The sequence below is a fragment of the Sceloporus undulatus genome, chromosome 6, assembly GCF_019175285.1.
Source record: "Sceloporus undulatus isolate JIND9_A2432 ecotype Alabama chromosome 6, SceUnd_v1.1, whole genome shotgun sequence".
NCBI classification, from domain to species: Eukaryota; Metazoa; Chordata; class Lepidosauria; order Squamata; family Phrynosomatidae; genus Sceloporus; species Sceloporus undulatus.
The window spans coordinates 78,449,335-78,475,247 of NC_056527.1; the positions used below are offsets into that span (position 1 = coordinate 78,449,335).

General features: G+C 40.7%; 1 protein-coding gene across 7 annotated transcripts in view; it reads right to left on the reverse strand.

Moving 5' to 3' along the window:
* Window positions 1–7,235: 7,235 nt before the first annotated feature.
* The window catches only part of SLC20A2 (solute carrier family 20 member 2), an 83,965-nt gene continuing 65,287 nt past the window's right edge, over window positions 7,236–25,913 (reverse strand). For 4 of the 7 annotated variants that reach the window (XM_042473512.1, XM_042473514.1, XM_042473515.1 and 1 more), the window contains exons 5-11: window positions 25,068–25,164; window positions 23,559–23,675; window positions 22,111–22,314; window positions 19,396–19,984; window positions 14,673–14,858; window positions 13,981–14,065; window positions 7,236–9,350 (exon numbers count right to left, since the gene is read on the reverse strand). In XM_042473512.1, coding sequence (XP_042329446.1) covers window positions 9,186–9,350; window positions 13,981–14,065; window positions 14,673–14,858; window positions 19,396–19,984; window positions 22,111–22,314; window positions 23,559–23,675; window positions 25,068–25,164 — 1,443 coding nt within the window. In that variant the 3' untranslated portion in view covers window positions 7,236–9,185. Of the gene's footprint in view, window positions 9,351–13,060; window positions 13,146–13,980; window positions 14,066–14,672; window positions 14,859–19,395; window positions 19,985–22,110; window positions 22,315–23,558; window positions 23,676–25,067; window positions 25,165–25,913 lie in introns of all 7 variants that reach the window. The other 3 variants (XM_042473517.1, XM_042473516.1, XM_042473518.1) reach the window with 3 other exon arrangements.

Below are 25,913 nucleotides of genomic sequence, written 5' to 3' on the forward strand. Positions count from 1 at the left end.
TGGAGACAGACGTTAGGATGCAAAGATATAGCCGTGTTAGTCTGTAAAACCAATTTGGAAAGAGATCTTGTTGCACCTTTTCGTTAGTTTCAAAGGGGCTACAAGATTTCTTTTTCCATACTGTCAGTAGATGTGTTTGTAGATTTGGATGGCACTTGGAGACATGAATCATGATTCTCACTGGTTGAGGAAGGGACCTAACCTAGCAGATAACCTAGGACTATAACCTCTCCCATTCCACACTTCAACTTGAATATGCAAAGGCAGAAATCAGATTGCGCTCTTTGGTCCAATTCCCGGCTTCCACATGAGAAAATATTCAGCTTCTGCTCAATATGGGAAGATTGGGAGATGGACCAGGGCCCTAGTTCTCATTCCTCTTCATGAGCTCAGCCCATGGAGAGAACCAATAGTAAGAATAAAATCTCCTTTTATTAAGACATCACAACTCTCTTCAGATGCAGGAAACGTATTGCAACTGGCAGGGAAAACAACATTAGTAAAGTAGCAGCAGCCAGAGCATTTGCCTTGCCCTGCTCAAGTAATCGGTATTTTAGTGCCCTCTACACCAGGCCACCACTTCCTTCAACAAAATGCCACCCCGGCTCTGTCTTGCCACCCCCACTTTTTTTTACTTGTAACAGTGCTTCTTTTCACAAGGGTGGCTGGTCATGAAATTTCTCACATGTTAGAGGGGCCAACGCTGTGGTTGACAGTCTCTCAAAAAGCCAGCAGTTGCTGATGCTTCCAGTAACTGTGGATTATGTTGTTTGCTCTGCCCACTATTCTTTTCTCACTGTGCAAAATTTAACAGTATGAAAAGGAAAGCCAGAATACGGTACTCTGAAGGCACCAGATCCTAACTCATTTTGGAAGCTAAGCGGGGTCAGACCTGATTAGTATTTGGATGTGGGAATGCCAGGGAATATCAGATGCTTGAGTGATATTTCAGAGAAAGGCAATGGCAAATCACCTATGAGTATTATTTGACTGAGAAAACACTATGAAATTCAAGGAGTTGTCATAAATCAACAGGTGACCTGAAGGCATGCATGCATGCATGCATACACACACACACACACACCAGAAGAAAAATAAGCAGAAATGAACATCAGAAAGAACCACTCTCAAGCATGTACCCACCAGGTGTGCTGAACTAAAGTTACCACCACCTCCATTCAGCATGCTCATGCTGGCTGTGGATGGTGGGTTTTAACTCCAACACATTCAGAAGGCACCTGGTTGGGAGATGATTTGAAGTATTTCCTAAACCCTAACAAAGTGATACACTATTCAGTTTCTTTGTGAATTGATTTATCTGCCTACATCAGCACTTTAATTTCAAGTTTATTGTTCGTGATAAATTTGCTAGTTGCTTTCTAGGATGGGGGACACCCGGCTGAACGAGACTACATGTGAAAGGGATCTAGGAGTCCAAGTAGACCACAAGTTGTATATGAGTCAACAGTGCGATGCAGCAGCTAAAAAGGCCAATGCAATTTAGGCTGCATCAATAGCCTGGAGAAGAGAAGACTGAGAGGTGATATGATAGCCCTGTTTAAATATTTGAAGGGATGTCGTATTGAGGGAGCAAGCTTGTTTTCTGCTGCTCCAGAGAACAAGACCCAGAACAATGGATGCAAGCTCCAGGAAAAGAGATTCCACCTCAACATTAGGAGGAACATCCTGACAGTAAGGGCTGTTTGACAGTGGAACACACTCCCTCGGAGTCTAGTGGAGTCTCTTTCCTTGGAGGTCTTTAAACAGAGGCTGGATAGCCATCTGTCAGGGATGCTTTGATTGTGAGTTCCTGCATGGCAGGGGGTGGACTGGATGGCCTTTGTGGTCTCTTCCAACTCTATGATTCTATGATGCTCCAGACAGTTGTACCCAAACCAATGGATTCCAATTATCAGAACTGAGGTCTTAACTAAACATTAGAATTTACTGACAGTATGGATTCTTTTACAGTAAATCGAACTGTTCCAGTGGTGACTCTTCTCTGTTGGAGGCAAATAAATTATTGCTGAATGGCTATCCATCGGAGAAGTGGTATCTAATTCCACTAAGTAGAGCAAGTTTTGAAAAGCAATGGTAGGATTCCTATTGTTGTGTGCCTTCAACTTGTTTCCGACTTAGGGTTACCATAAGTTGGAAATGACTTGAAGGCACACAACAATAGGAATCCTACCATTGCTTTTCAAAGGAAGACCTATCATGGGGTTTTCTTGGCAAGATTTATTCAGAGGAGGTTGGTCATTGCCTTTCCTTGAGGCTGGGAGTGTGTGACTTGTTCAGCATCACCCAGTGGGTTTCATTGCCAAGCAGGGAATGGAACCCTGGTTTCCACAACACTGTGCAACACTCAAACCACTATGCGACCTCTTTATTTCTGTAGGGTCCTTATGCCTCAAAACGTTGTGTGGTAGTACCACAACTGCATCTCACCCACATTACATAGAACTGCAAAGGGGAGATAGAAAGCTATATGTCACAGGCTTAGACATTTGAGAGACTACAGACCCCTAATTATACATCTCTCTACTGGAACATATCCCATCTTAGTAATATTAATAGCTCAAGAAGACATATTTGTGACTAAGGTACGTGCCATTAAGATTGTGACTAAGGTATGTGCATACTCTATGCATGATTAAGTTTGCATAACAGCCCACCATTTGCTCCTATATAGGCATTGTTGCTGTGTAAAATTGATAGTCTGGGTTCCTTTTCTACTTTCCATCAGAAATTACTGTTATCTTGGAACCTCAGGATACTTAAAGGCACATATAGTTTAGCCCAACTCCTTCCCCAGTTGCTTTGTTTGTCCCATTAAGGAGCTGTGCAGATAGCCTTGAAGGGGCAGCCTTCATCTACACCGCTTTGATCTAATTTGGAAAAGCGGTATATAAATAAACATTATTATTATTATTATTATTATTATTATTATTATTATTATCTACCCCTTTTACAGCTGGATAGGGGCGGCAGCAACCGCACAAGCAATAGCTGCATCACCACTACTTTACGGGACTCTTTCGGTGCTGTGTCAGCGTCAGAGGAGCACTATGACACCATGCGCCATGCAGCGCACAGCGTCACGCCACCCTGGGGGCAGAGCTGAGGTGTGCGTCATATGGATGCTATGCCCCGACTCTGCCTCTAACCCAGCCTTTAAGGCCGGTCTGCACAGGGCCTAAGCCACCCTGTCAGCACTGCCTACTATACTATAGTGTTATGTTCTTCCTTGTCTAAGTGGCATATTGTTTTGGAGGTGGCAAATCATTATAGTGGTGTAGCAGTGTAATAGTCTGAAGGTTGTACTAGGACACTGGGAGACCAGGTTTCAAATTCCCACTTGCCCATGAAAGCCCAAGTTGGAAATGACTTGAAAGTACACAACAACAACAAAATATTATTGCCACAGAACTCAAATATGTCTGTTCAGTTAGGAAGAGCGGGGCAGCTAATTCGGATGGCGGACTTGGAGTATCGTGAAAGAAAAGCAAATTGTTGTTTAATGTATTGCATTTTTACCGTTAAAGATGGAGAGAAGTACTTGAGGGATATTCTGCCTTCAAGTATCAAAATAATCTGGCTGGATTTGGATATTATGAACCTTGACAAGGTGAGTGTTATTTGCTACCACAAGCCACAATATTTCTTGAGTCATCCTGTATATAGGAAAGGTCCCTCCAGAATAGAAGTGTCATTGTGAGACTCTCATTGTAGAATTTGTCCCATCACTTCATGTTACTGGTGCCTTCTGTGCATGGGTAATATAAGAGCATTGTCTGTGAATGACTGTTACAATTCATAGGTGGTGATGGGATTGCTAGGAATCCCGTGGGAGCTTCTGCTCTTGCTATGCTACTTCTCCTTACATGTATTAAGGTGCTACAGATATTGCTATAAGGGAATACACAACCACAGCAAGTTATACCAGTTTTAGCTCCCTTGATAGCAGCAGCAATCTCAGCTACACAACAGATATTTTCTGCTCAACTCACATCTTTAACACAGTGGCTGAAACTCGCTCTGTTTTCATATTTTCACATAAATGGTAACTCTTTACATTTCAAAGTCCAAACGAAGGCAGCATGAGACGTATTAGCTCTGGGAGCATCTAAATTTAGAAGCACAGTGACCCCACAATCCCATGAAGGGGGCATAGAGTGCACACATGTGGTAATATTATATTATTTTAGATCATGATGCAGCATCTTATTTTTAGCTGCGGCATCTGCCAAAGTTAAGCTTTGGGCGAGCTGGAGCTTTGTTCTTAATTTTGTATGTACTAAAATAATTCCCCAAAGTGTCCCATGACAAGACTACTCATTGTTGCATGTTAGTCAGGATTGTAACTTTAGGAGCCACTGCATTGTTTGGAAACATCAACCCTGTGGCTATTTTCCCCCCCAGAATCTCCCGTTACACACCATCTGCTTGTTTCAAACAAGGCAGCTGTTCCTGTAGCTCAGGGAGGGATTTGTACCTTTAAATCCAGTGGTCTCGACAGATGCCTGAAGCCCTCAGCTTTGCCGTGACACCGAGGCATGAAATTAAGAAAAGCCTTACTATGATTCTACCATTAGGCTATAATTATTCAGTTGCTTCTCTGGATAAATGGCAAGCGGAACTTAGCACTGAGATTACAGATCACAGTAGAGGGTGATCCCACCCATCTTCATGTTGTTGTGCACATTCAACTTATGGTGACACTAAGGTGAGCCTATCATGGATTGTTTGGGCAAGATTTGTTCTGAAGAAGTTTGCCTTTGCCTTCCTCTGAAACGTGTGACTTGCACAAGGTCACCCAGTGGGTTTCCATGGCCAAACGGTGACTTGAACCCTGGTCTCCAGAGTCATAGTCCAACATTCAAACCACTATGCCATGCTGCTATTTCCCCACCCATCTAGCCCCCTACCTGCCATCTTGCTCAAGGCAGAGCTAACATGCTTGGGCTGAAGGTAGTAACTTGGGGCACTTGCCAATATGACGACACTAGCATAGAGGAGGACCATAAGAGGAGGATGGCTGCAGGCCCAGCTGTATTGGAAATCATTGGAAAATAGGTTGGCAGAATTGATTTGCCTTCCCTTGGCATTACTGTATGGCTCTGGGAAATGTACACAGGACACCAATACAAGGGAGCCTTGCCTTGGTGTCCTTTGTAAGGCAGCCCTTTCAGAACCAGGGCATCCAGAAGGAAACAGAACTCCCAAGGAACAAAAAATATCCTGTAAATTAAATGTTTTAATGGACATGACAAATAGTCTGACAAATACCTGTGGGCTTTCAAGATATGAAGAATGTTGTGGAAGAAAAGGAAATTAAAACTGGGGCGCATGGGGATAGAAGAAAAGCTCCAGCTCTTATAGTGGCTCATATACTAAGGGCAGAGCAAGCAAAGACACGGTTAACAGGGGTTTGAGCTGGGAAGGTAACACATTCCTCTTACTACATCCTACAGCAGGGGTGGGCAAGTGTAGCCCAAAAGCCACAGGAGCCCATGCTTAAAGCTTCAGAATCCCCAGATGGACATTTGCTGCTCCTGGAAGCCTCGAGTTTACTTTCTCAGTAGGTTTCAGGGCTTCCCTATACCCTTTTAACATTAAAAACATCTTTTTTTGAATTACTATTTTGTATTATTTGTCAACAGTCCATGTGCCCCTTGGTGGGTCCCAGAGCACAGCTGTGGCCCAAGGACTGGCCACAGTTGCCCACCTCCACTTTACAGGGGTAACTCGAGAGCAGGGCACAGTTCTTCCTTCATACTCTCCAGAACCCAGCTTCATAATTATTGCACACTCAGGTTAGGCACCCCAAAACTTGAGCTCTCTCTGTAGGAACCCTGGGAAGTTTAATAGTTGCACTGCTTGGCTGATGGTGGATGAGAATGAAGAGAGAATGAGTTTGTTGTGGTGGTGTGCCTTCAAGTCACTTTCAACTTATGGCAACCCTAAGGTGAACCTATCACAGGGTTTTCTGCGTGTGACCCATCGCCAAGTGGGTTTTCATGACTGAGTGGGGAATCAAATCCTGATCTCCACAGTAACAGTAACAGATGAAAGAGCCAGTTGTTTTGTTCAGTGATCAGTTTTAAAAGCATGCCTTTTAAATAAATAATGTTTTCATATTCCATCTCTGGACTGGTATGCTGCAATGTTGACATCTTTGGCTGAGAGTCATGTCCTCTGTGGAGTCACACAGCCTTGCTGGGAATCACAACAATCACAACATGCATTCCATGTTCAAACATATACACTTTAACTTCTTCTTTCAATCAGACGGCATTTACCCTCCTGAAAGGGCCTCTGCAAGAACTTCAAAAACGTATTTAGTTCTCCTAGCTTTCAGCTCTATAATCCATTTGGTAAAAAAGCTATTTGCTTCAGGATCTTCTTGTGTGTGCAAATAGCAAAACATGATTCAATTGTTGTGTCACCATAAGCTATTACATTACATGCAGGTTCTGTCATCAGACAGTTCCAGTGCTCAGTCATCACTAACATTCAGATATGTATCATGTAACAAACATCAGGCTCAGTTTTAAAATCAACCATTTATGTGCAAAAAGGGGGGAAAAGATGAGCTGCATCAATCTGCTTAGAATCAATCAATCTGATATTGGAAAATGATGTGTTTGGTATCTTTTTGCTGTATTGTTTTTACAGTATGTGCCTTGTGGTTAGTTTTACTTTTAATAAAACATTTTTACAAGTTTGAAAATCAAAGCATTTACAACTATGTCTTCAATAAATGAGTGGGTGGGTAAGATCTTCCCTTGGCCTTCCCTTGGTCAAGAATGTTTCTGACAGGAGTGCATGAGCATCTGATTCTCTAATGTCACAAAAACACATTTATTTGCATCCTGTTGTATGAATCCTATCTATTACAGGATTGCCACCCAAAGAGGGCTGTGGTAATTCAGAAGGAGAGCTACATCTTGGGACAAACAGTCCCAACAGAAATAAATAGATGTTTTTGTTTGCTTTACACAGAGCTTGGCTTTATTTGGGCTGTGGCAGGGAGTGTGGGCGCATGTGTGTGCATACCCCCCCCCCATTGTTACAAAAGTCTAAACAAGAGCTCACACAGAGGGAGAATAAATACAAGGTTTATAACAAATGCAAAGGAATGCTTTGTGTTAAGAAAGTGTCTGCAACTGAGCTGATGGTAAATGCTAGAAACACAACTGTAACTTTAAAAAAAATACACAACAAGAAAGCAGTTATAGGGCAATTTATGATTTTATTATAAATTTAGAATGAATGACCAATGAAAAAGGATCACAACAGTGTACCAAGAAAGCTCATGTATCAAATTTTTAGCAGCATTTCAAAAGTCTAGGTTACCATTCTCCTCCAAACACTCTTTCTTTAAACTCAATCCAGTAAATCCAACATGAGCGCTATCACAATAAGTAAGCCTTTAGATGTCAAGGAGCACAGTCCTCTAAGAAAAGCTCCTTCATAAGCCCAATGGAAACCTATTAGTGCTGTATGAAAAATCCAGATAAATTGAACAGAACTTCCCAGAAGCCTGTGTTTAAGGTCACCATAGCAAACGAAGGAATTGGATTCCACCAGCTGTCTGCTGGGTAATACTACCCTTTTATGCTACTGGAGAAGATCTCACCAGATGCATACCCAATAAATTACAAGTTGCAGTTCTAGGGCCAGAGACCTGCCTAGGTCTCTTCAGTAGTGTCGGTTTTTAATGAAGTTTACAGGAAACTAGAATGTCTCTTCAAAAAGAGACTTTAGGGCTTCTGCCTGCATTACCTTTAGCAGGGCACTGTGATGCTTTCTGGTTGTCCATGAAAGCATCTCAGGTTCTCAGTATCACCAGACAACCCACAGTACAGCTTCTTCCCATGTCACTACTGAACTGGAGCAATGCTGACATAAGAAGCTGCAATGTAGACTTTTCCAAGGTAGCCTCAGAGATCTGATACTGTATTATTTGGAGGCAAGAAGGATCATGCTGCAGCAGATCTCACACTGCTAAAGGTTAGCATCTGAGTTGGCTCTTACATTTGTTCTTTTGTATGATAACGATTTTAATAACCACTTCAAACATCAATTATTGACATTGGATTAACACCTCAAATGAGCCTAATTTGTTCCCTTCTTTTTTAGACACTGGGCATATCACTATCAATGTGTATGGCACCAGCATTCACCAGCTGACACTGCACAGTTGAGACTTACTGGAGGCAAAAGGAGAAGCAAAACAAAGGGCTTCCATCCTCATCTTTTGCTCCCTGAACTTGCTGATAGATGGATGTTCTGGGAGCAGAACTGGATCAATATACACGGGATGGTGAATGTATACTTGAAGAGAATTTGAGATTTAACACATAAAGCTGGACTTTTACTAAGCCCCATGTGGATAATATTTGCTATATAGACTGTAACATGACGACACTTTGCTAGTTACAGTAAACAGGAGTGATATCATCCCAGCTTTGCTGGTGGCTGGTGGTACAAAATAATTTTAATTAGAAACTTACATGAAGAGGAGACAAACAGCACATACACACAGAGAGACATATAATGTAATACTGACAAGCTATTCCCCTTCTTTGGTACTTTCTAAACTTTCTTATCCAAAATATATCAGGGAAATGCACTGTTAAAAAGCTACTTTTTAAAAAGTATTTATAAAACCAATGTTCATACAGTATTATACACAACAATGATATGAACCACATTTTAGCCAATGTACTTCTGTTTCGCTCCAGTATCATTAAACAGCATTTAAAAAAAACTGCACCCATTTTGCACCTTGATTCATCATATATCAAAGTGGCAAACATCTCAGCTTCTCTAAAAGATTTTTAAAATTGCCACTAAATGATACAATATGTACAAGTTTGACTAAAGATTAAATCCTAGGCAATTATTTTCACCTCACTTATAATTTAAGGTAGTTTTACCTACTATAAGCATATATATATATTTCTTTAATACATAAGAAAACGGCACCACGTGTTATGTCAACCAATGACACTGATGATATGTACAGTAGATGTTAAAGATACTGAGGATACATCCTGGCTGCTAGCTCTTACTGTAGTGTATGGTTTAAATAGGGAGCTTAGCACTCTTGAAGGAGAAATCTTGGCGTCTTTTATTTCAAAGAAAGACTCCCCTCTTTCCTGGAAGGTACAACGAAGTCAGACATACGGCAGGATACCATACATTAGAATTGCCATGATGCCAGCACTGAATAAGCCAGCCACAGGAACTGTCACAAACCAGGCTAGAAAGATATTGCGGAAGAGATGCCAGTCAACAGCCTTCCTGGAGCGTATCCAGCCAACTGCCACCACGGAACCAACCTTGGAAGGTTGAGAAGAAAGTCAGAATTAAATGCACCTTAACATTGCTAACAGAGGCTTATCACCAGGATGTCCATAAAATTTGTTTGCCTTTAGTAGCCAGCATTATTTGTGGTTACCATCACTTCATGCCCCAATATGGAGGCATTTGGAAGCAACAACTGGTATACCAAATGTCTCTAGAGCCTGGTATGAAACAAAACAAATCCCTGCAGTAAATTCTGTGTGAATCCCCAGCATAAAATGTGACATCGCATCCCTCACTCCCCAAATTTTTCTGCAACATAAGCCTGACACTTTGCACTGAGCATCATGGCCTGTCAGTGGTCTGGAAGGTTTCTGACTGCTGCTGGCAACCTAGCAACCACATTTGTGGACCCCTGCTAAAAGAAACCAATGCCATTCAGCTGATGCCCTGATTTACAAAGCTTCTGAAATAGCTCACTGTTGAAATCTGAACTCCTGTATCATTTCAACACAGGGATGGAGTTTTGTGTAAAGCTGTCACAGAGACTGAGAACTATTTGAGATGGGCTAAGGGACTGCATCTGTTTGGTTTTTAGGAAGTGCCTTGCACCATTTGGATTCCAAGGCACTTATTAATTTCTAGCTTTGATTGCTTTCTCTCTCTTGTTTAAGGCCTGAGGTTTTATATTTGTCATATTAATCCCTGACTCTTCTTGGTAAAGGGCCCCTTTTGCTAATAAGGTTAACAACCAAGAACTTTGGTGCTTAGAATGATTCCATATATAAGTGGCAATTAACTTTGGAGCAGAAAATAAAAAAGGGTGGCAAAGTTAGATTCTATGAGGGAAGAACAGATAACCTGCTAAGACTACCAATTTGACAGAATATTTACTAGGTGACAAGTACTCAAATTCAACTCTTACACGGGTAAGAGTAAGAATTCTTTTTCTAGCAAGTTGTAAAGCCGGTGTTCTTCATCACTGGGTTTGCTGTGTTATCTGAAGTGCCAAAAAGGCTAATAGTCTGACAAAGGCAATATATAAAAGTGAATTTCCTGCTCTGATCATTGCCATTTTAGGGCTTGCCTGAAGCTGATCTCCAGATGGAATAAGATTAGACCTCCAATATCACATATTTATTCACAGTAATACTGTGTTCTCATGCTGTAACTGTTCAACTCTACAAAAGAGTGAAATTTACCTTCCGTGAGAAACTGTCATTTCGTCTGCCTCCTTAACCCAATTTCCTTCCTAAGTGCCATGAAGTCTGCTGTTTGCTTTCTCATGCTACCATAACCTTCTAATGCTATAAGGTAATGCAAGGCAAACCAGCATTTCCTCAATACCCTATAATCCACCCCACAGCTAAACATCATCCGGACACTTTGACATTCTGCTTTCCTTTTGTTGCAGAGCAGCTGGGTAAGAGCTTGCTCTTGCATAAAAGAAAACAACTTGGGAAAGAGATGACACTGAACATGAATGGTTCTAATTTCAATCCAAGCATTTTCAAGATAGCTGGAACTTTGCTTATAACATCTACTGATCTAAGATATTACACCACATTTTTAGGTTCAGAATTATAGGGAATAACATATTACTTATTGGGTTATTCCCTATCCCCATTACTTTGCAATCTTGCATACAATGCTCTGCTTTACACAGAGTCAGATACTGGTATGTCTAGCCTAGTCAAGACTCAAGCTTCTGACAGAGAGTGAGGTCTCTTCTAGCCTCTAAAACCTCAAATCCCTTTTAGTGGGCAATCACCCAAGCCTCCGAAGTTTGTATTTCACTACTAGAGTATGGCCGCTCCGCAGAGAGCAGAAGTCAATATTCTTACAATCAGATTCTAACACTAGATTTATGTAATGTACTACAACAGTGCTAGAACTTATATAAAATTACAAAAAAATTCTCTTGCCACTGAAGAATACATCTGTTTATAGATTTTCTTGAGATGTACAGATCAAGTCAGATAGATTACTGAGATGCAAGGTTCCAGAGGATTAATTCAATCCAATTAGTGTGGATGGCATAACCCACTTAATATAACTTAGTAACTAAAAGCCCGTCATGAGACCATGTTTGATCAAACCAATTCCAAAGACCCTCAGTCTTGTCATAATGATAGCAGAAAAATAATGACTAAAATTAATTTTCTATCAATGTGATAGTTTGATGGGATAGTTTGCTTTCTCTTTAAATTTAATTGGAATCATCCATTCACATGCACTGGTGCCTTTCAAATGAAGCCCCAAGGACACCCCTTTCTAGGCCACAGGGAAGCGGCGTTTTGCCACTTCCCAGAGGCCTGGAGATGCAGTGGATCGAGGTCTCTGGGGCTGCCGCTGTGGCTGCTCAGGCCCCAATCTGTTGGGGAAAGGGGTGGGTTGCAGGCCGCCCCAAATGGGCGGTCTGTAACCTGCCTATGTCAGGCAGCAGACTGCCTGACTCTCTAGCCTTGCTGCCTTCTCCCCAGTATCTGCATTCTACTGCAGTATTTTGCCATCATTTCCAAAAGGAAACACTCATGCAAAAGCTTTTATCAGCCCCTTAATACTTCTTTCTGAGAGTTTCCTTTAGTCTTCCAGTGGATGGATCACATCTGCAGTACCTCCAGCATTTTTTTTTTTCTGGCTTCTTTGCTTTAAAAGAAAGTAATGTACTTAATCTGGGATTCAGAACCAGAGAGAGAAAGAGGGAAAGGACAAATTGGAAATATGACAATGTTGTAGACCAATGGTTCCCAAACTTTGGTCCTCCGGGTATTTTGGACTTCAACTCCCAGAAGCACCAATCAGCTTGGCCAACAACCAGGAATTCTGGGAGATGGAGTCTAAAAATCTGGAAGAACAAGGTTTGGGAATCACTGTTGTAGACTAAAGGTACATTTGAGGTCTGAAAATGATGAAGAACATTTCTTTAAAATGAATATAAAAAGGAGCTACAATTTTATTAACATATTTATTTTAGAGGATGAGTGTTATACACCGTGTCATTTATTAACACTTCCACAACAGTTTAAAAGGGCATCAGTGATACTGGCATTGGTAAATCCATTTTTAATCATTATCTAAGTTTATTTTACTAAGTTTTGATTAGAATACAAGTTAGGAAAGCAGTTAGATTCATTGCTCAAAAGTTAAAACTTGCTGAATTTCAAGTGATAGCCGTGTTTTGGATTGGCTTGAAACCACTGGTCATTTGCCTTCAGAAACTCCAATACAGAACCAAGTATTCCAGTGACTCTTATTGATGTGCACATGAAGTGCTCCTTAAAGTTAAGTGCGTTATAATCTTCTAGTATTTCAGATTTTAAAAACCCTCTGCAAATGATTTTCGGCGGGTGGGGGACTAAAAGTATAAAATTGTTAGTGCAAAGCTAACCCTAAAACATTTAATAGAAGCAAGAATACTAAAAGTTAAGATGACTGTCACTTGTTAATAGACTATAAGATGAATTCTACAATGTTGCTAATAAATAGCATTAAGAATAATAAACTACATATGTTTTCTCCACCTTATGGTGGGGGGGGGACAGTATTACAATATTTGATGAAATTTGCAAGTCCAATTTTGTTAATTTCAAATTTTATACTTTGATTCTGTTTTTTAAGACTGCTTGATACATTACGTCATGAAGGCAAAATGGAAAACAAGCACTTATTACAATTTGTTTCCTTCTGTTCTTAAAGACTTGACTGTGTGTTTAATTGGTGTGACCACTGCAAACTCCAATACCTTGCAATGAGTGGAGCTTATTGGAATACCCACATTTGATGCTACAAGTACGGTTAGCGCACACATTACTTCAATGCAAAATCCACTGTGAAGAAATAAAAAAAAAAAAAGACAGATGGAGATTTTATAGTGTAAAAAGTGACACACAGGAAATCCCATGCCATGCATTCATCGGGAAAGTGGAAGTATGAAGGATGAAAAGTGTCAGAACCTCTGGACAAAGGAAGGTGCAGCAGATCTCAGTTTATGTGGCATGATCTGAGGAAAAGCCCATTGCTATGAAGGGCCAACCTGCCAACAGATTTAGTAAGCAGATTTAGAGGCAATGCATAATGCAGCATAATAGATATTTTAAAAACTTTTTTTAACTTCCAAAGTGCAAGGAACATTTATATTTCTTGCCTCCAGAAACAAAATGCCGAAAAGCTATCAGCCACTTCTCCAATGCTACTGAGGCGGGGAAAGTTGGGGCTATGGCCATTCTTGTTCAGTGCTGTCCTGTGTAACTGCACAACTATATGAAAATATTGTAGTTAAATAGGAAACAGTACATGTGCAGTCCTACTGAACTTTGCTTTTGCAATGTCAGCAAAAGCCCAATGGTAGATTGACTGACTGCCCTTTATAGGAATGTATAACAATGCAAAAATTAATGCAGATGAGCAGACAACACTGGATAATCTCACATGGATAACAGGTTGCACAATATGAAAAAAAATGAAATGTTTGAGGAGGGAAGTTAAGACCAGTAGTCCCTTTATGCATTTTACAAATAGGTGGGAAGATGTTGCTGCCCTGCCCCACTCATAGTATATTTCCTCATTATGGTATCATGCCACTATAAACTGATCTGAGCAGCAGAGTTAAAAACAACATACAGTCCAGACCAGCCTGGCTGCAGTCACATGGCAAAGGCATACCTTGCAGTGTGTAGTACTGACAGGAAGTCCAACATTGGAAGCTACCACAACTGTGAACGCCGAAGCCAACTCAATAGTGAATCCACTGCAGGAAGCATAAGAAAACACTTCACAGTCACTCTTTTTTAAAAAAGATTATCTATCAGTTTGGGCTGACACCATGCAACATGCCAAAGTCTTACCAGCATTGCCGCCAACGGTTCCCCTCCGAATGATTTTTGGTCATTGCGTTATATTAAGAGAACAAGTTGCTGCTGAATAATGGAAAACTATACACACACATCCGCATTACATTAACTGATCAGGTCATTACTACTAGCAATCTATTCTACATTCCAAGAAATCATGCTTAATTAGTAATTAGGTTAGCAGCAGAGGTCTAGTATGCATTAAAAGCAAATAAAAATCGTAAAATCATGTTTTAAAAATAACATTATTTGGAAGCTCATGGAAAGCTATTTAAATTTTTTGCCGTTTCCTAATTTATGCCTCTCTATGCTGTTCAAGACACGGGCAGACTATTCTGCTCAACTAGACCTCAACAATTTAAACATTAGTTTAAAGAGGAGGTAATGCATATCACTATTCAAATCAAAAGCAGAATTCATTAGGCACACACAGACTTGGGTGGCATTTGTCAGAACAGATAGCATTAGATGTTGAGGTAACCAGAGCAAGTAGGCAGGCCTTACCTTGATGGGGTGATGGGAGTGAGGTCTTTCCCCATTGTTTGGATCACTCTTCGTCCCCAGACCCAAAGACCTACACAGATGCCAACGCCTCCGTACAGTAGTAGCCAAACTGGAGTAGGAGCTTCTTGCATTACCCCACCCTGGTCATATATAAGCCAGAGGGCTACCAAAGGACCAATAGCATTGCTGGAAAACAAAATATAAAATGGGAACTGAATTATCAAGTCCTAAAGCCTTCACTAAATTCTTTACTGATCACATTGACCAAGGGAGGGAGAAAATTCCTTTCTCCACAAACAGAAGCCTCATGTTACCTTTAGTGTTCCTTCAATTTATTTATTTCCATTTATACCTCTCCTTTTGGCACATGCCATCCATATTGTTCAGACAGGCTAGAGAAAAACTGAACAGCATTTTTACAAAATGCCAGTATGTGGCAGAAAACAGGGACTAATGTAGTATATACCAGGATGATAATGGAAATATTATAACAAAGGATTTTATAGCATTTTATAGTTTTCTTGGTTAGCTTATAACCACTTAGAAAATAAATGGATATATGGAAAGTGCCCTGGATTTGTAAATTAAAATATAGGAATCAGACAATATTAATTTGAGATATCAAATGACCCAGAAGATCCGAGGTCCTTATGAAATCCTGTCAAGCATTACTACTCTGTGCCACTCCCACACCCCCAAAGGACAGTATTTCCCAGGCCACTATTTCATAGGGCTGGTATGTGAAGCAGAGCCAAGATTCACATGGTCAGAGTACTGGGAGTCTGAATTAACAAAGATGATGGCATCACCTGCCTCTGCCTCTACCTCTCCCAACCCCCCTGGTTTGATTCTATGAGAAGCAGGTGCATTTGAATTATTGTAAACTTGTTGTTTATTTGTTTTTGTGTAGCCTTCTTTGCACTAGGTAGCATCCATCCATTACTAAACTCTTAACTCTGATAGAAAGGTCTTGTAAGAGACTGGCATCTAAAGCACAAGTTTTACACCAAGAACAGTAAACATAAGTGTATACCATTATACAATAATTTTTCAACTGCTACCTATAGATAGGAAAGCAACAATCAAGTTGCTTATCAGAACAACATAAAGTGCTCAATGTGATTGTTGTTGCTGTGCACTTTCAAGTTGTTTCCAACTTATGGCAACCCTAAAGTGAACTCATCACAAGGTTGTTGTTGTTTTGGCAATATTTGTTCAGAGGAGGTTTGCCTTTGCCTTTCATTCAGGCTGAGAGAGTGTGGCTTGTCCAAGATCACCCAGTGGGTTTCTATAGCTAAGCGGGAATTCAAACCCTGGTCTTCACGGGCATAGTCCAATACTCAAAACACTACACTATACTGGCTCCTATGTTAAACCATATTTAAAAAGCTAAAGCTCTCTGGACATAGACAAGAAGAAAGGAATCCAGAGAATGCATAGTCCAGGAACTGAGAGCTAGATTGAAAGACTAGCACTGACTATATTTAGGTTTAAGAGCATGCCAAGACCACACGTTGGGAAGAACTGGCAATGATACTGTCTGACACTGTGGGGGAGAAAAAGGCGATGGGTGTAAAGTTAATATTTTCTGATAACTGGAGGCCAAGCTTTCAAATGATATAAAATCCTGGAACTTGTGCCTGACGTATCCCTGGGAGTTACGCGTTCAGCAACTTACCGAAAGCAATAGCTGAACACAAAGCAGTCTCTAGTCCTAATCTCTAGTGACTATCAACTCAGAGGAATAAAATTTAGAAGATGTGAGCGACAGTGAAAAGATTTTATGTGCTGAAAGAGTGGGCTGGGAGCACATATTTCCAGATCAAACCTCAATTGCAGTGAGCTTGAGCACATAATGGCCTGTTCCAGACTGCCAAAATAAAGCTGCTTCGGGTCTCTTTGGAAGTATGCTGTTTAAATGATGCCTGCATCCTAGAATCCAGAAGTGCACCAAGCTTCACTCCAGTGCTTAGGAATGGAGTGTGGCTTTGGCACACCTTCGGAGTCTTAGGACCCATGCGCATCATTTAAATAGCATACCTCCAAAGAGACTCAAAGCAGCTTTATTTTGGTCTGTAACAGGCCAATTTCTTCTTCTACACCTAATGCCTCCTTCCTATTAAAAACATCCCAGATTCTGCACTGCCTCTACATTTGGCACAGTTCATTACTGTTAGAGGTTATACCTCCCCGATTACTTCTGGCAAGGATAAGTTCCCCTGCAACTGGATTTAAATGCCTGTTTAAATGCATCTGTTTTACACTGTTTACTTACTGTGAGTAGGTCAAGGGATAAAATTTTTAATTATTTTAACACACTCATCAGTTGACTACTAATTTGGCAAGTGTAATCATATGTACTATGCAATAAAGAAAGCTTTATGCTGACAAGTTTTACGTGAGTAGTATTATCCATAAAATTAAAATCCACACAAAAGTACAATATAAATTGGGGCTATTAGTTTGTACATGACAGCTACTTCTGGCCCTGGCAGTGGTTGTTAAAATCCAGTCCCTGGGTCAAAAGATGAGGAGGCAGTATAAATGTATTTAGTAGCTGACTGGCGACAAAGATACCAACTCATGCTAGTAACACTTCTCTTGGGGTTATCTCTGGTGTTCCATGATGAAAGCACAGAAAAACATTCACTCTTTAAAATACACACTGCACCCCTCTGAGCTGAGAGAATCCCAGGCAGTGAAAGCCACAGTTGACCCAGATAATGTATCTTACTCCCACAATCATGTTGCACTGCAACATTTTCTCTTCCAGCTGATAGTGTGTCTCAACTTTTCTATGGGAAAAGAAAAAGTTAAACTTTACCTCTTGGTCCCATAGAATAAACAAATGGGAAGAATCTCTCTTCTCAAATATAAAATGTGGGCAAAATGTTCCCTAATGTAAAGTGGAGGGCGGGGGCAGAAGAAAGCACAAAAACTAGCCTACCTTATAAGACAATAATTACTCTATAAAAGAAGGTAACTTGAGGTCTGTGTGTGTGTCCAAATGATGCTTTCATTATGGAATTTCCCTGCCTCTTTTCAAGGAGTATTACAAAAGTTCTAGATATCAACCTGCAATCCTCCCATATTTTCCCAATTTCTTCCATATTTTTTCTTCTCAGGAAAAAAAAACATTCTGGAGAAAGAAAGATGGAATACCCCATGCAATATATTTTGATTGGAGGTGCACATGATAGCACCCTAAGAGAGCTAAAGATTATGGGTAAGCACACAGAGGCCATGAAAACCTCAGGCTGCTTTAGTATGCAAAGAGATCTATCTGAGCAAAAGACATTGTAGAGTAAGATTTCGTAGACTTGGTCTGCTTCCTCAGATGCGTCTGATACAGTCTCAGAGGTGCTCCAAGATCCCTTTGTATACTGATATTCCTGATTAATTCAGCTATATCTCTAAATTCTACCCCTCTTTCTCTTCCCTTCCTTCCATCTTTATCCATTCTGTGGCCAAACAAGCCTCAAAGCTGAACTCTCAACACATATATCAAACAAAATCTTTCTTGTGGGTGAACACTTCTTTGTTTTTTCTGCAGAACAAAACTCTATGCAGAGAATTTCTGAGGAAGGGAGGGGGGCATTCTAGGCCTCCCCTCTCGAATGTGTGCTAGGGAGTTCTGATGGGTCTAGCAGCCACTTTGCATGAAACATACAGCATGTCCCTGGATGCTCTGGACTGCAGAGTACCTGCCATTACCAACTTTGCAGGTGCAGAAGCAATAGGTCTCCACAGAATACAAATTCAAGCAAGAAATGCAAGAAAACAAATGCTAAATTAAACATGCATATGCATGCAAACAAACCCCAAAAACACTTCTCCTTGCTAATTATGAAGAGGGGGCTCAAGTTCTTCAGGGGATTATCTCCACCAGGTCAGGCAGGCCTGGTTTCAGGCACCAGCTTTCCAGCAATCCAGCATTTTGCACGAGTGCACCATACGGAGCTTTCAGCATATGCTGAAAGCCATGCCGGAAGAGCTCCTTGTGCGCCTTGGAAGAACTAATGGGGCGCACGCCCATGGCGCGCATATGCTGTTGCACCGCCGCATTTGCGAGCCCCATTAGTTCCAATGGGACTCCAGCATACGCTGATTTCCCCTTACATGGATAGATCCGGAACAGATTCCCACGTAAGTGTCCTCACTGGCAGTCTAAACAGAAATTAATAGTACTCAACACCAATTCTTATCCTAATGTAACTAAGCCTGCCTAGGAAATTATTTTCAAAGGCAAACTACTTAACTGGTTACCCACTGGAAGACACTAGGAGTCAAGGAAATGAAAACATTATTCTATGCAAGAAACAAAACAACCACCCCTCATTATTAGCATATTGATAAGCTCTCTTGAAACATTTGGTCAGCGAAGAAAACGAAGATTTTAGCTAGAGCTGGACACCAGTAATAGAGCTAAAAGATGAAAGAAGAAATTTATATTAAACAAAATTTGTTTCTGATTAAAAACAGGTTTGGAATCCTCAATCCAGAAAACCTGATTTTATACTTGTATTTGTTCCTCAGGCAAATGAGTAGCAAGAAATAATATAGATTGGGAAGACAGACACAGAACAAGAAAATTGTAGATTAAAACGTGAAATCTGCAGTGGACCGTAGCACTCTCATATGTACTAAAAAAAAATGCAAAGTAATTACAGAATTCCTAAACTGCTATTATAAATATTCACACAAATAAGTTCCTCTTACTTACCTAACATCATTGCCACCATGTGCAAAAGATCCGAAACAAGCTGTAAGGATTTGGAGAAAGTGAAAGAGCAGGTGGACTTGTGAGGAGTCTCTTTCATCTTTCTCATCTTCTGCAGGATCCTCTGGGGGATGGTCAGGATTTACTAACTCAGAGGCCAATTTCATCTCCACACCACCTTCCTCTGCTTCAATTTCTGCTTCCGCCACAGCATTGCAGTAGCTAGAGTAGCTGTCATAACGAACTCTCTTTTTGGAATAGGAAACTGTGTCCGTCACTAGCTTTTCACTATCTTCTGCAGCTGACACATCAACAGCCTTGAAGGATGAATGCACTGGCATCCCACATATGGCGGCTGTATAGCAGGTGTAACTGTTGTTGCGCCGCAGTAACTTGTAGTTATTTTCTTGTGTAGGCCTCTCATCATTACCTCTGTCTAGGTGTATTTTATGTAGCAAGTCTTTGTATAATCCAGAATCTTTGTGCACAGTGTGATATACATGAATGTCACTCTTCATGTGGCCATCAAAATTAAATGTGCCATTGGAAACAGGAGATTTCACCATACTGTGTGTCATTGAAAACGCTCTTCCTGAAACAGCATAAAAAGTCTTGTTTTTCAAACACATTCTTAGACACATAGATAGCAGAACACTGAAGCTACAAGAAGAATTATTTCCCCTGTTTTCTATAATTTATACTACCATTCGTTCTCCAAAAGCAGCCTGTCCCTCTGCAACTTGGTGTAGAGACAGGAGAGAAAGTCTCTTTCCATTCTGTCAACCCTCCTCACTCCTGGAAGAGATCCTTCCGCTGGCATATTCTGACAGCTATTCACCCCTAAGTTTCCCTGACTAATTTGCCTTTCCTTCCTCCTACAAAATGTCATCCTTACCTTCAGGGCAGTACCTTTATTATTTTAAGCAAGCAATTTTAGCTATCATAAATAAAAAAGTTTCCTGTTCATACGATTGCTTTTTATTGCCCTCCTTAAAGAAAATGAAGAACCAGCTTGCTCTGTTTATTAAAAGGGTCTGTGTTTCAGCTGTATCTTTTTCATTCTCCAAAGCTTAAAAAAAACCTTGCAGCTTGGGCTGTTAGCTGACAACAAGCACTGGCTGACAGCACCAATTTGAAGGCCTACTTACTTTTGACGTGTGCATTTCTCCCTTTGTTCATTGGACTAGGTAAATGACTATCAAAGGAATGAAATTAATGATCACATAATTCAAAACAAAGAACGCAGGAGATGGGGAAGAGGGGCGAGATCCTGGGACACTGTCTGTGTACTGATAAGTGAAGCCTAGATGAGAAGAAGGTACAGGAATAGTTGTTGGAGAGAGGAGGCTAAAAGATGAGCAGGACAAAAACTATGATTCCATTCATAGTATTTAAGGAGAGGGAGACGCAAAGAAGCTTTTAGATGGATGTGAAGTCTACTGATGAAGCATTGGCCTGCTACAGACTGCCAAAATAAAGCTGCTTCGGGTCTTTTTGGAGGTATGCTGTTTAAATGATGCATGAATCCGGAAGTTGCACCAAAGCTGCCCTCCAGTGCTTAGGAATGGAGTGTGGCTTTGGCGCAACCTCCGAACTCTTAGGACCCATGCATCATTTAAACAGCATACCTCCAAAGAGACCCGAAGCAGCTTTATTTTGGCAGTCTGTAACAGGCCATTGTTCAATATATCTAAATTAAAGATGCCACTAAAATTCAATCATAATAAGATTATTATACTGACCCTCACTACCAGTATTCTACAAATTGATTTGAATGCAACTATACTGTAAGTACATCACTCAGCTAACATATCTCCATGCTGAACTTCATTGATAGCTATTTGAGAAAGTAAGGTAAAAGAAAACAGTGTAGCATACAGTCTTCTCTCCACATTTGCTGGTTAAGCATTCACAGATTTGATTATTTGTGATTGCTGTATTTGCCACCTACCTCAATTGCTGCCCTATGCCACCTTTAACAGGGACTTTGATAACACGAGTGTTGCTGGGAGAAAATCAAAGTGATGGGGTGACTGGGCCCAGCCATGCATGAGTTTCCTTGCTCACTTGGGTGGATGAAGGAAAGAGGATGGGATGGTGTGTGTGTGTTCCCTCACCCATTCACACAGGTGGCAGGAAAGGGATGAGATGGGGGAAACATGAGGAAGGAGGGCACACATGTTCCCTCCCTCCACCACTCACTCATGTGTACAGGAGAAAAGGGGATGGCACAGGGGAACTCATGCAGACAGGCAACAGCAAGGGGATGGGATGGATGTCCCTCTTCTCCCTCCTCCTGCCCCCTATCCCCCTCACCCACCCACCCAGGTGAAGTGAGCGAGTGAGATAATGCACATGCAGCCATAGGCCCAGTCACCCCAGTACAGGGACTTTCTTGTCTGTTAAATATGGTTTGGAGATGCCTAGAGATATTCGCATTTTCCACTTTCCCAGGGATCCTAAAACCCCAACCCTCGCAAAAGTTGAGGGTTGACTGTATTATCTATACTATGTTCTTTTAACAATGTGGCAGGGACAAGCAAACCTCTGAGGACTCATGAAACTGCACACATTCTTTTGATTCACTCTGTAAACTAAAGTGGTGGAAAGGGATTGCTATTAGAGGCTTGGTATCATTTATACCCATGAAAGAAGATACCAGAAAACAGTCTGCAATGGAAACATGGGGGGGAAAATTAAGTGCTCTTGGTTTCTCACCATATGGTACACGTGGATGGCTACCATTTGCTATGCTATCAGATGCACCAGCCTCTTCAGTTCCAGAGCCAGTGAGAGGAATAGTACTTTCATCAGTTGCTTTGGCACCAGGGAGTTCTTTAAAGACAGGCAGATCTTCGTCTTGGATTTTATCAAGGCTTTCATCAGATATTTTTGATAATGCACCTTCTTTCTTTAATCGACCTATGGAAAATCCAAACTTATGAACCACAGAAGATCTCGTGTTATCTACACCTTAGCCCTTTGTATCAGTCATTACAGGTGTTATTTAAAGAAACAAAGTGGTCACAGAGGTATTTTGCCCTTGTCTTTCCAAGCAACAGCAAAGCAAAAGAAACAGAAACCTTTTTTCCACTGACTGAACTTTCTAATTTGAGTCACTACTTTTTTTCTGACCCGCTTTTTGTTAAATCCAGGGCACCTTAGATATTATAGATGAGCAAAATATTTTTACCAAGACTGAAACTGTTATGCTGCAAATGGGATTCCTATTTTCACACAACCTTTCTAACATCCCAAGTGATTTTTGAAACAAAAATGGGTTTTGAAATGAATGTAAAAGAAATTAGAAAAATCAGTTTAAAGCAATTTTGGAATCATGCAATTGGCTAAATCCTTGTAAACCCTGGAGGTGGAAAGATCCCACACAGCCCTTGATTTTCCCCTAGTTCCTAAATGATTTTTGTGGCTGAAAAAAAGTCCTCTAGGGATTTGTTTTTGCACTTTAAAAAGCCAAAAGAAATGGCAATCACTCCAGTGGGATGGAGTCCATGGAGTCTGGAGATGGAAGAAATAGGCTTCCGACACTTGCTTAGCACATACCTACTCCTGGTTTAAAAGATAAAGAGGTCAGAAGGCATAGTGGATGCATGGAAGTCCTCAACCTAAAATAAATTCAACATGAAGTTCAAGGAAATATGGTTTATATGTATTTTTAAAACAAAGGCAAACAACTGCAGAGGAGAAGTGTGTCCAACCTGTGACCAAAAATCAAATCTGGAAATGACTTTTGGTTGTAATTTCCTGGATATTCAGGACATTTTCAAGTGCTTTTGAGGAGTCTGAGATGAGGGTCAAACTAAGCTGCCATTCTTGAAAGCCTCCAATTTCATTTTCTTTCTTAAGGTGTTTTTGAACCTGAATTTTTAAATGTGCCTTGTATGCCAGAGGTCTGAGAAGCTAATTGTAATTGTGGGCTGCAAAAAAGGGATTGGCCCCTGCAGGCTGCACTTTCCTCACTTTTATTTTATATAAACAAACATGCATTTTAGCTGACTACTCACAGTACAAAATTAAAGACCCAAACATTTACAGCAGAAGGCAAAGAAATCACTGGTTACAATAGAAAGAGTTACTACAATGGAAACCCAGCTGAAAAATTTTAAATGCATTTTACCTCCCCCCAGCCTGCCCCTCTGGAGACATACTTGCTATTTTTCTTTTCATCCATGGACACACAAATATCCAGACTAAGGCAGCAATTACAAGTGATACACCAATTGATATTAGTGCTATTGCCCACACAGGAAGAGTGATTCCTAGGACTGAAAAGGGGAGAAAATGAAATTATATAACTGAACATTGATTTGCATTATTTATCACAATATGTACTTGCCCTGAGGTGAAAGGGGACTGGTGGTGGAGGGAACAGAAGAGGTTGAGAAATACGGAAGAATAAACGACTAAATCCTGAACCCAGGACACTTACTTTTTAACTTCTGGGTAAAAAACACCATTCTGCACAACAGGTTGGTGCTATTATAAACATAAGCAGAACACTGTGTCTCTACCTTCTGTGGCTCACACAAGATGATTCCCCACTACTGAACTCCATCAGACTCAGCATCGGCTGTATAACTAACACAATGCCAATTTGTGCCAATTTAAAGATTTATCGGCCTGTTACAGACTGCCAAAATAAAGCTGCTTCGGGTCTCTTTGGAGGTATGCTATTTAAATGATGCATGGGTCCTAAGAGTCTGGAGGTCACGCCAAAGCCACACTCCATTCCTAAGCACTGGAGTGCAGTTTTGGTGCAGCTTCCGGATTCTTTGGATGCATGCATCATTTAAACAGCATACCTCCAAAGAGACCCAAAGCAGCTTTATTTTGGCAGTCTGTAACAGGCCATCATAATGCAGAATGATATGGTGTTCTCTTATGAATCCCAGAAAACAAGAAGAAGTCTTTTAGCTCGTGAATATGCTTATTTTGAAATACATGAAAATTCCCCCTTATGCAGAAAAAAAAAATCAAGGATAATGTTGCCCAAGCCTTTTCAAGGGTGAAGTGCAGGTAGTCTGGGAACGCATGTCTGGAAACATATATAGTACATATGGATACATATTGAGAAGCTGTGACTGGCAACATATCAGGCTCAGAGTAGACTTAATGGTAAATCTGTGTTTATCACTACATGATATGGCCCTAAGAGAACTATAACAGCTATGACACACAGCAGTTTGTCAGACATTTCCAGTACCCACTACTTCACTATCTGTAAAGATGTTACTTCTTTTACAGAAGGGAACATGAGCTTTAACCAAGGTGCATACTGTGACATCTTTTTTTGTTCTCTAATAATCAGTTCTCTAGTAATTTGTTCTCTAACAATTAGTGGGTTAGATTCAGATTTAGGTGTATGGAACTTTGTGTGGGAACACACTTTCCTGACCCCTTCCACATGGTAGCCCCTTCAGCACCTATAAAATGCTACACAGAGCATTAAAAGGGACTCTACACATTGGAGTGAGCTGTGGGGCAGGGAGGGAGGGTGAAATCCCTGAAACTGGGGTCAACGAATCATTCATAAGCAGAGCCCTTGCATCCAAAGAAGACAGATCCTGGATCCAGTCTACCCAATATAGAAAATGATAGGTTTTCAAGATTTGTAACAGTGCTTCCATAAAAGACTTCATATATGAAGCAATACTCACCTGGGGCACCTGTATACATTATAGAGAACACATTAATTGTTATTGTAGCAGCATAGAACACTGGAAGGGCACGAAGACCATTGGGTACAGGGTCATCCTGCATTAAAAATATAGGATGAAATATTCAAATTCTGTCAAAGTAAAAAAATAAAAAGATCAGCACACTCCAGTGAGAATCTTTTGACTATTTCCTAGCATTTAAAGCAGTTCAGCCTAGTTACCCACACGTAAGTGAAAGAGAAGTCATGGCTTCGGGACAGCAGCCCTTTCAGTCACAAATTTAAAAACGAATGGTGGATAGGTTAATTTTAAAACTGTAAGAGGCGGCTTCAGCAGTTTCTGCTGTTTCCACTTTGAGAAGGAAGAGTGACAATGCCTGAGCAATTTGGTCACAAATTTCATCACAGACTTGCAAAATATCCTAACTAGATTATTGTTCCTAGGTGAAGGTCCTATTTGATGTATCTGAAACAAACATAAAAATAACGTCACTAGCCAAGATGGGAATAAAGTGGCCCGTCAGATATCGTTGGACTGCAACTCCCAGAAGTCCTAGACACTGTAGCCAATGAATGACGTTGAACAATGCAGCCCAAGAACATCTGGAAGACTGCTTCACTCGCAACCTTGCACTAACCTGTGAGAATAAAGCCTCATTTTACAGACAGACGTTTAGATGGGCAAGATCTGAAGGTCAGAGTTACATCCTTCAAAAGGAATATGTCTTGCTTTCTAGCCCATAAGTCACCCTCATCTGTTTATTAGTTCAGCTCACACAGAAAGACAGCATATAAATAAAATAAATAAATAAAATACAAAAAATTAACTCAGTTTACAAGACATAAG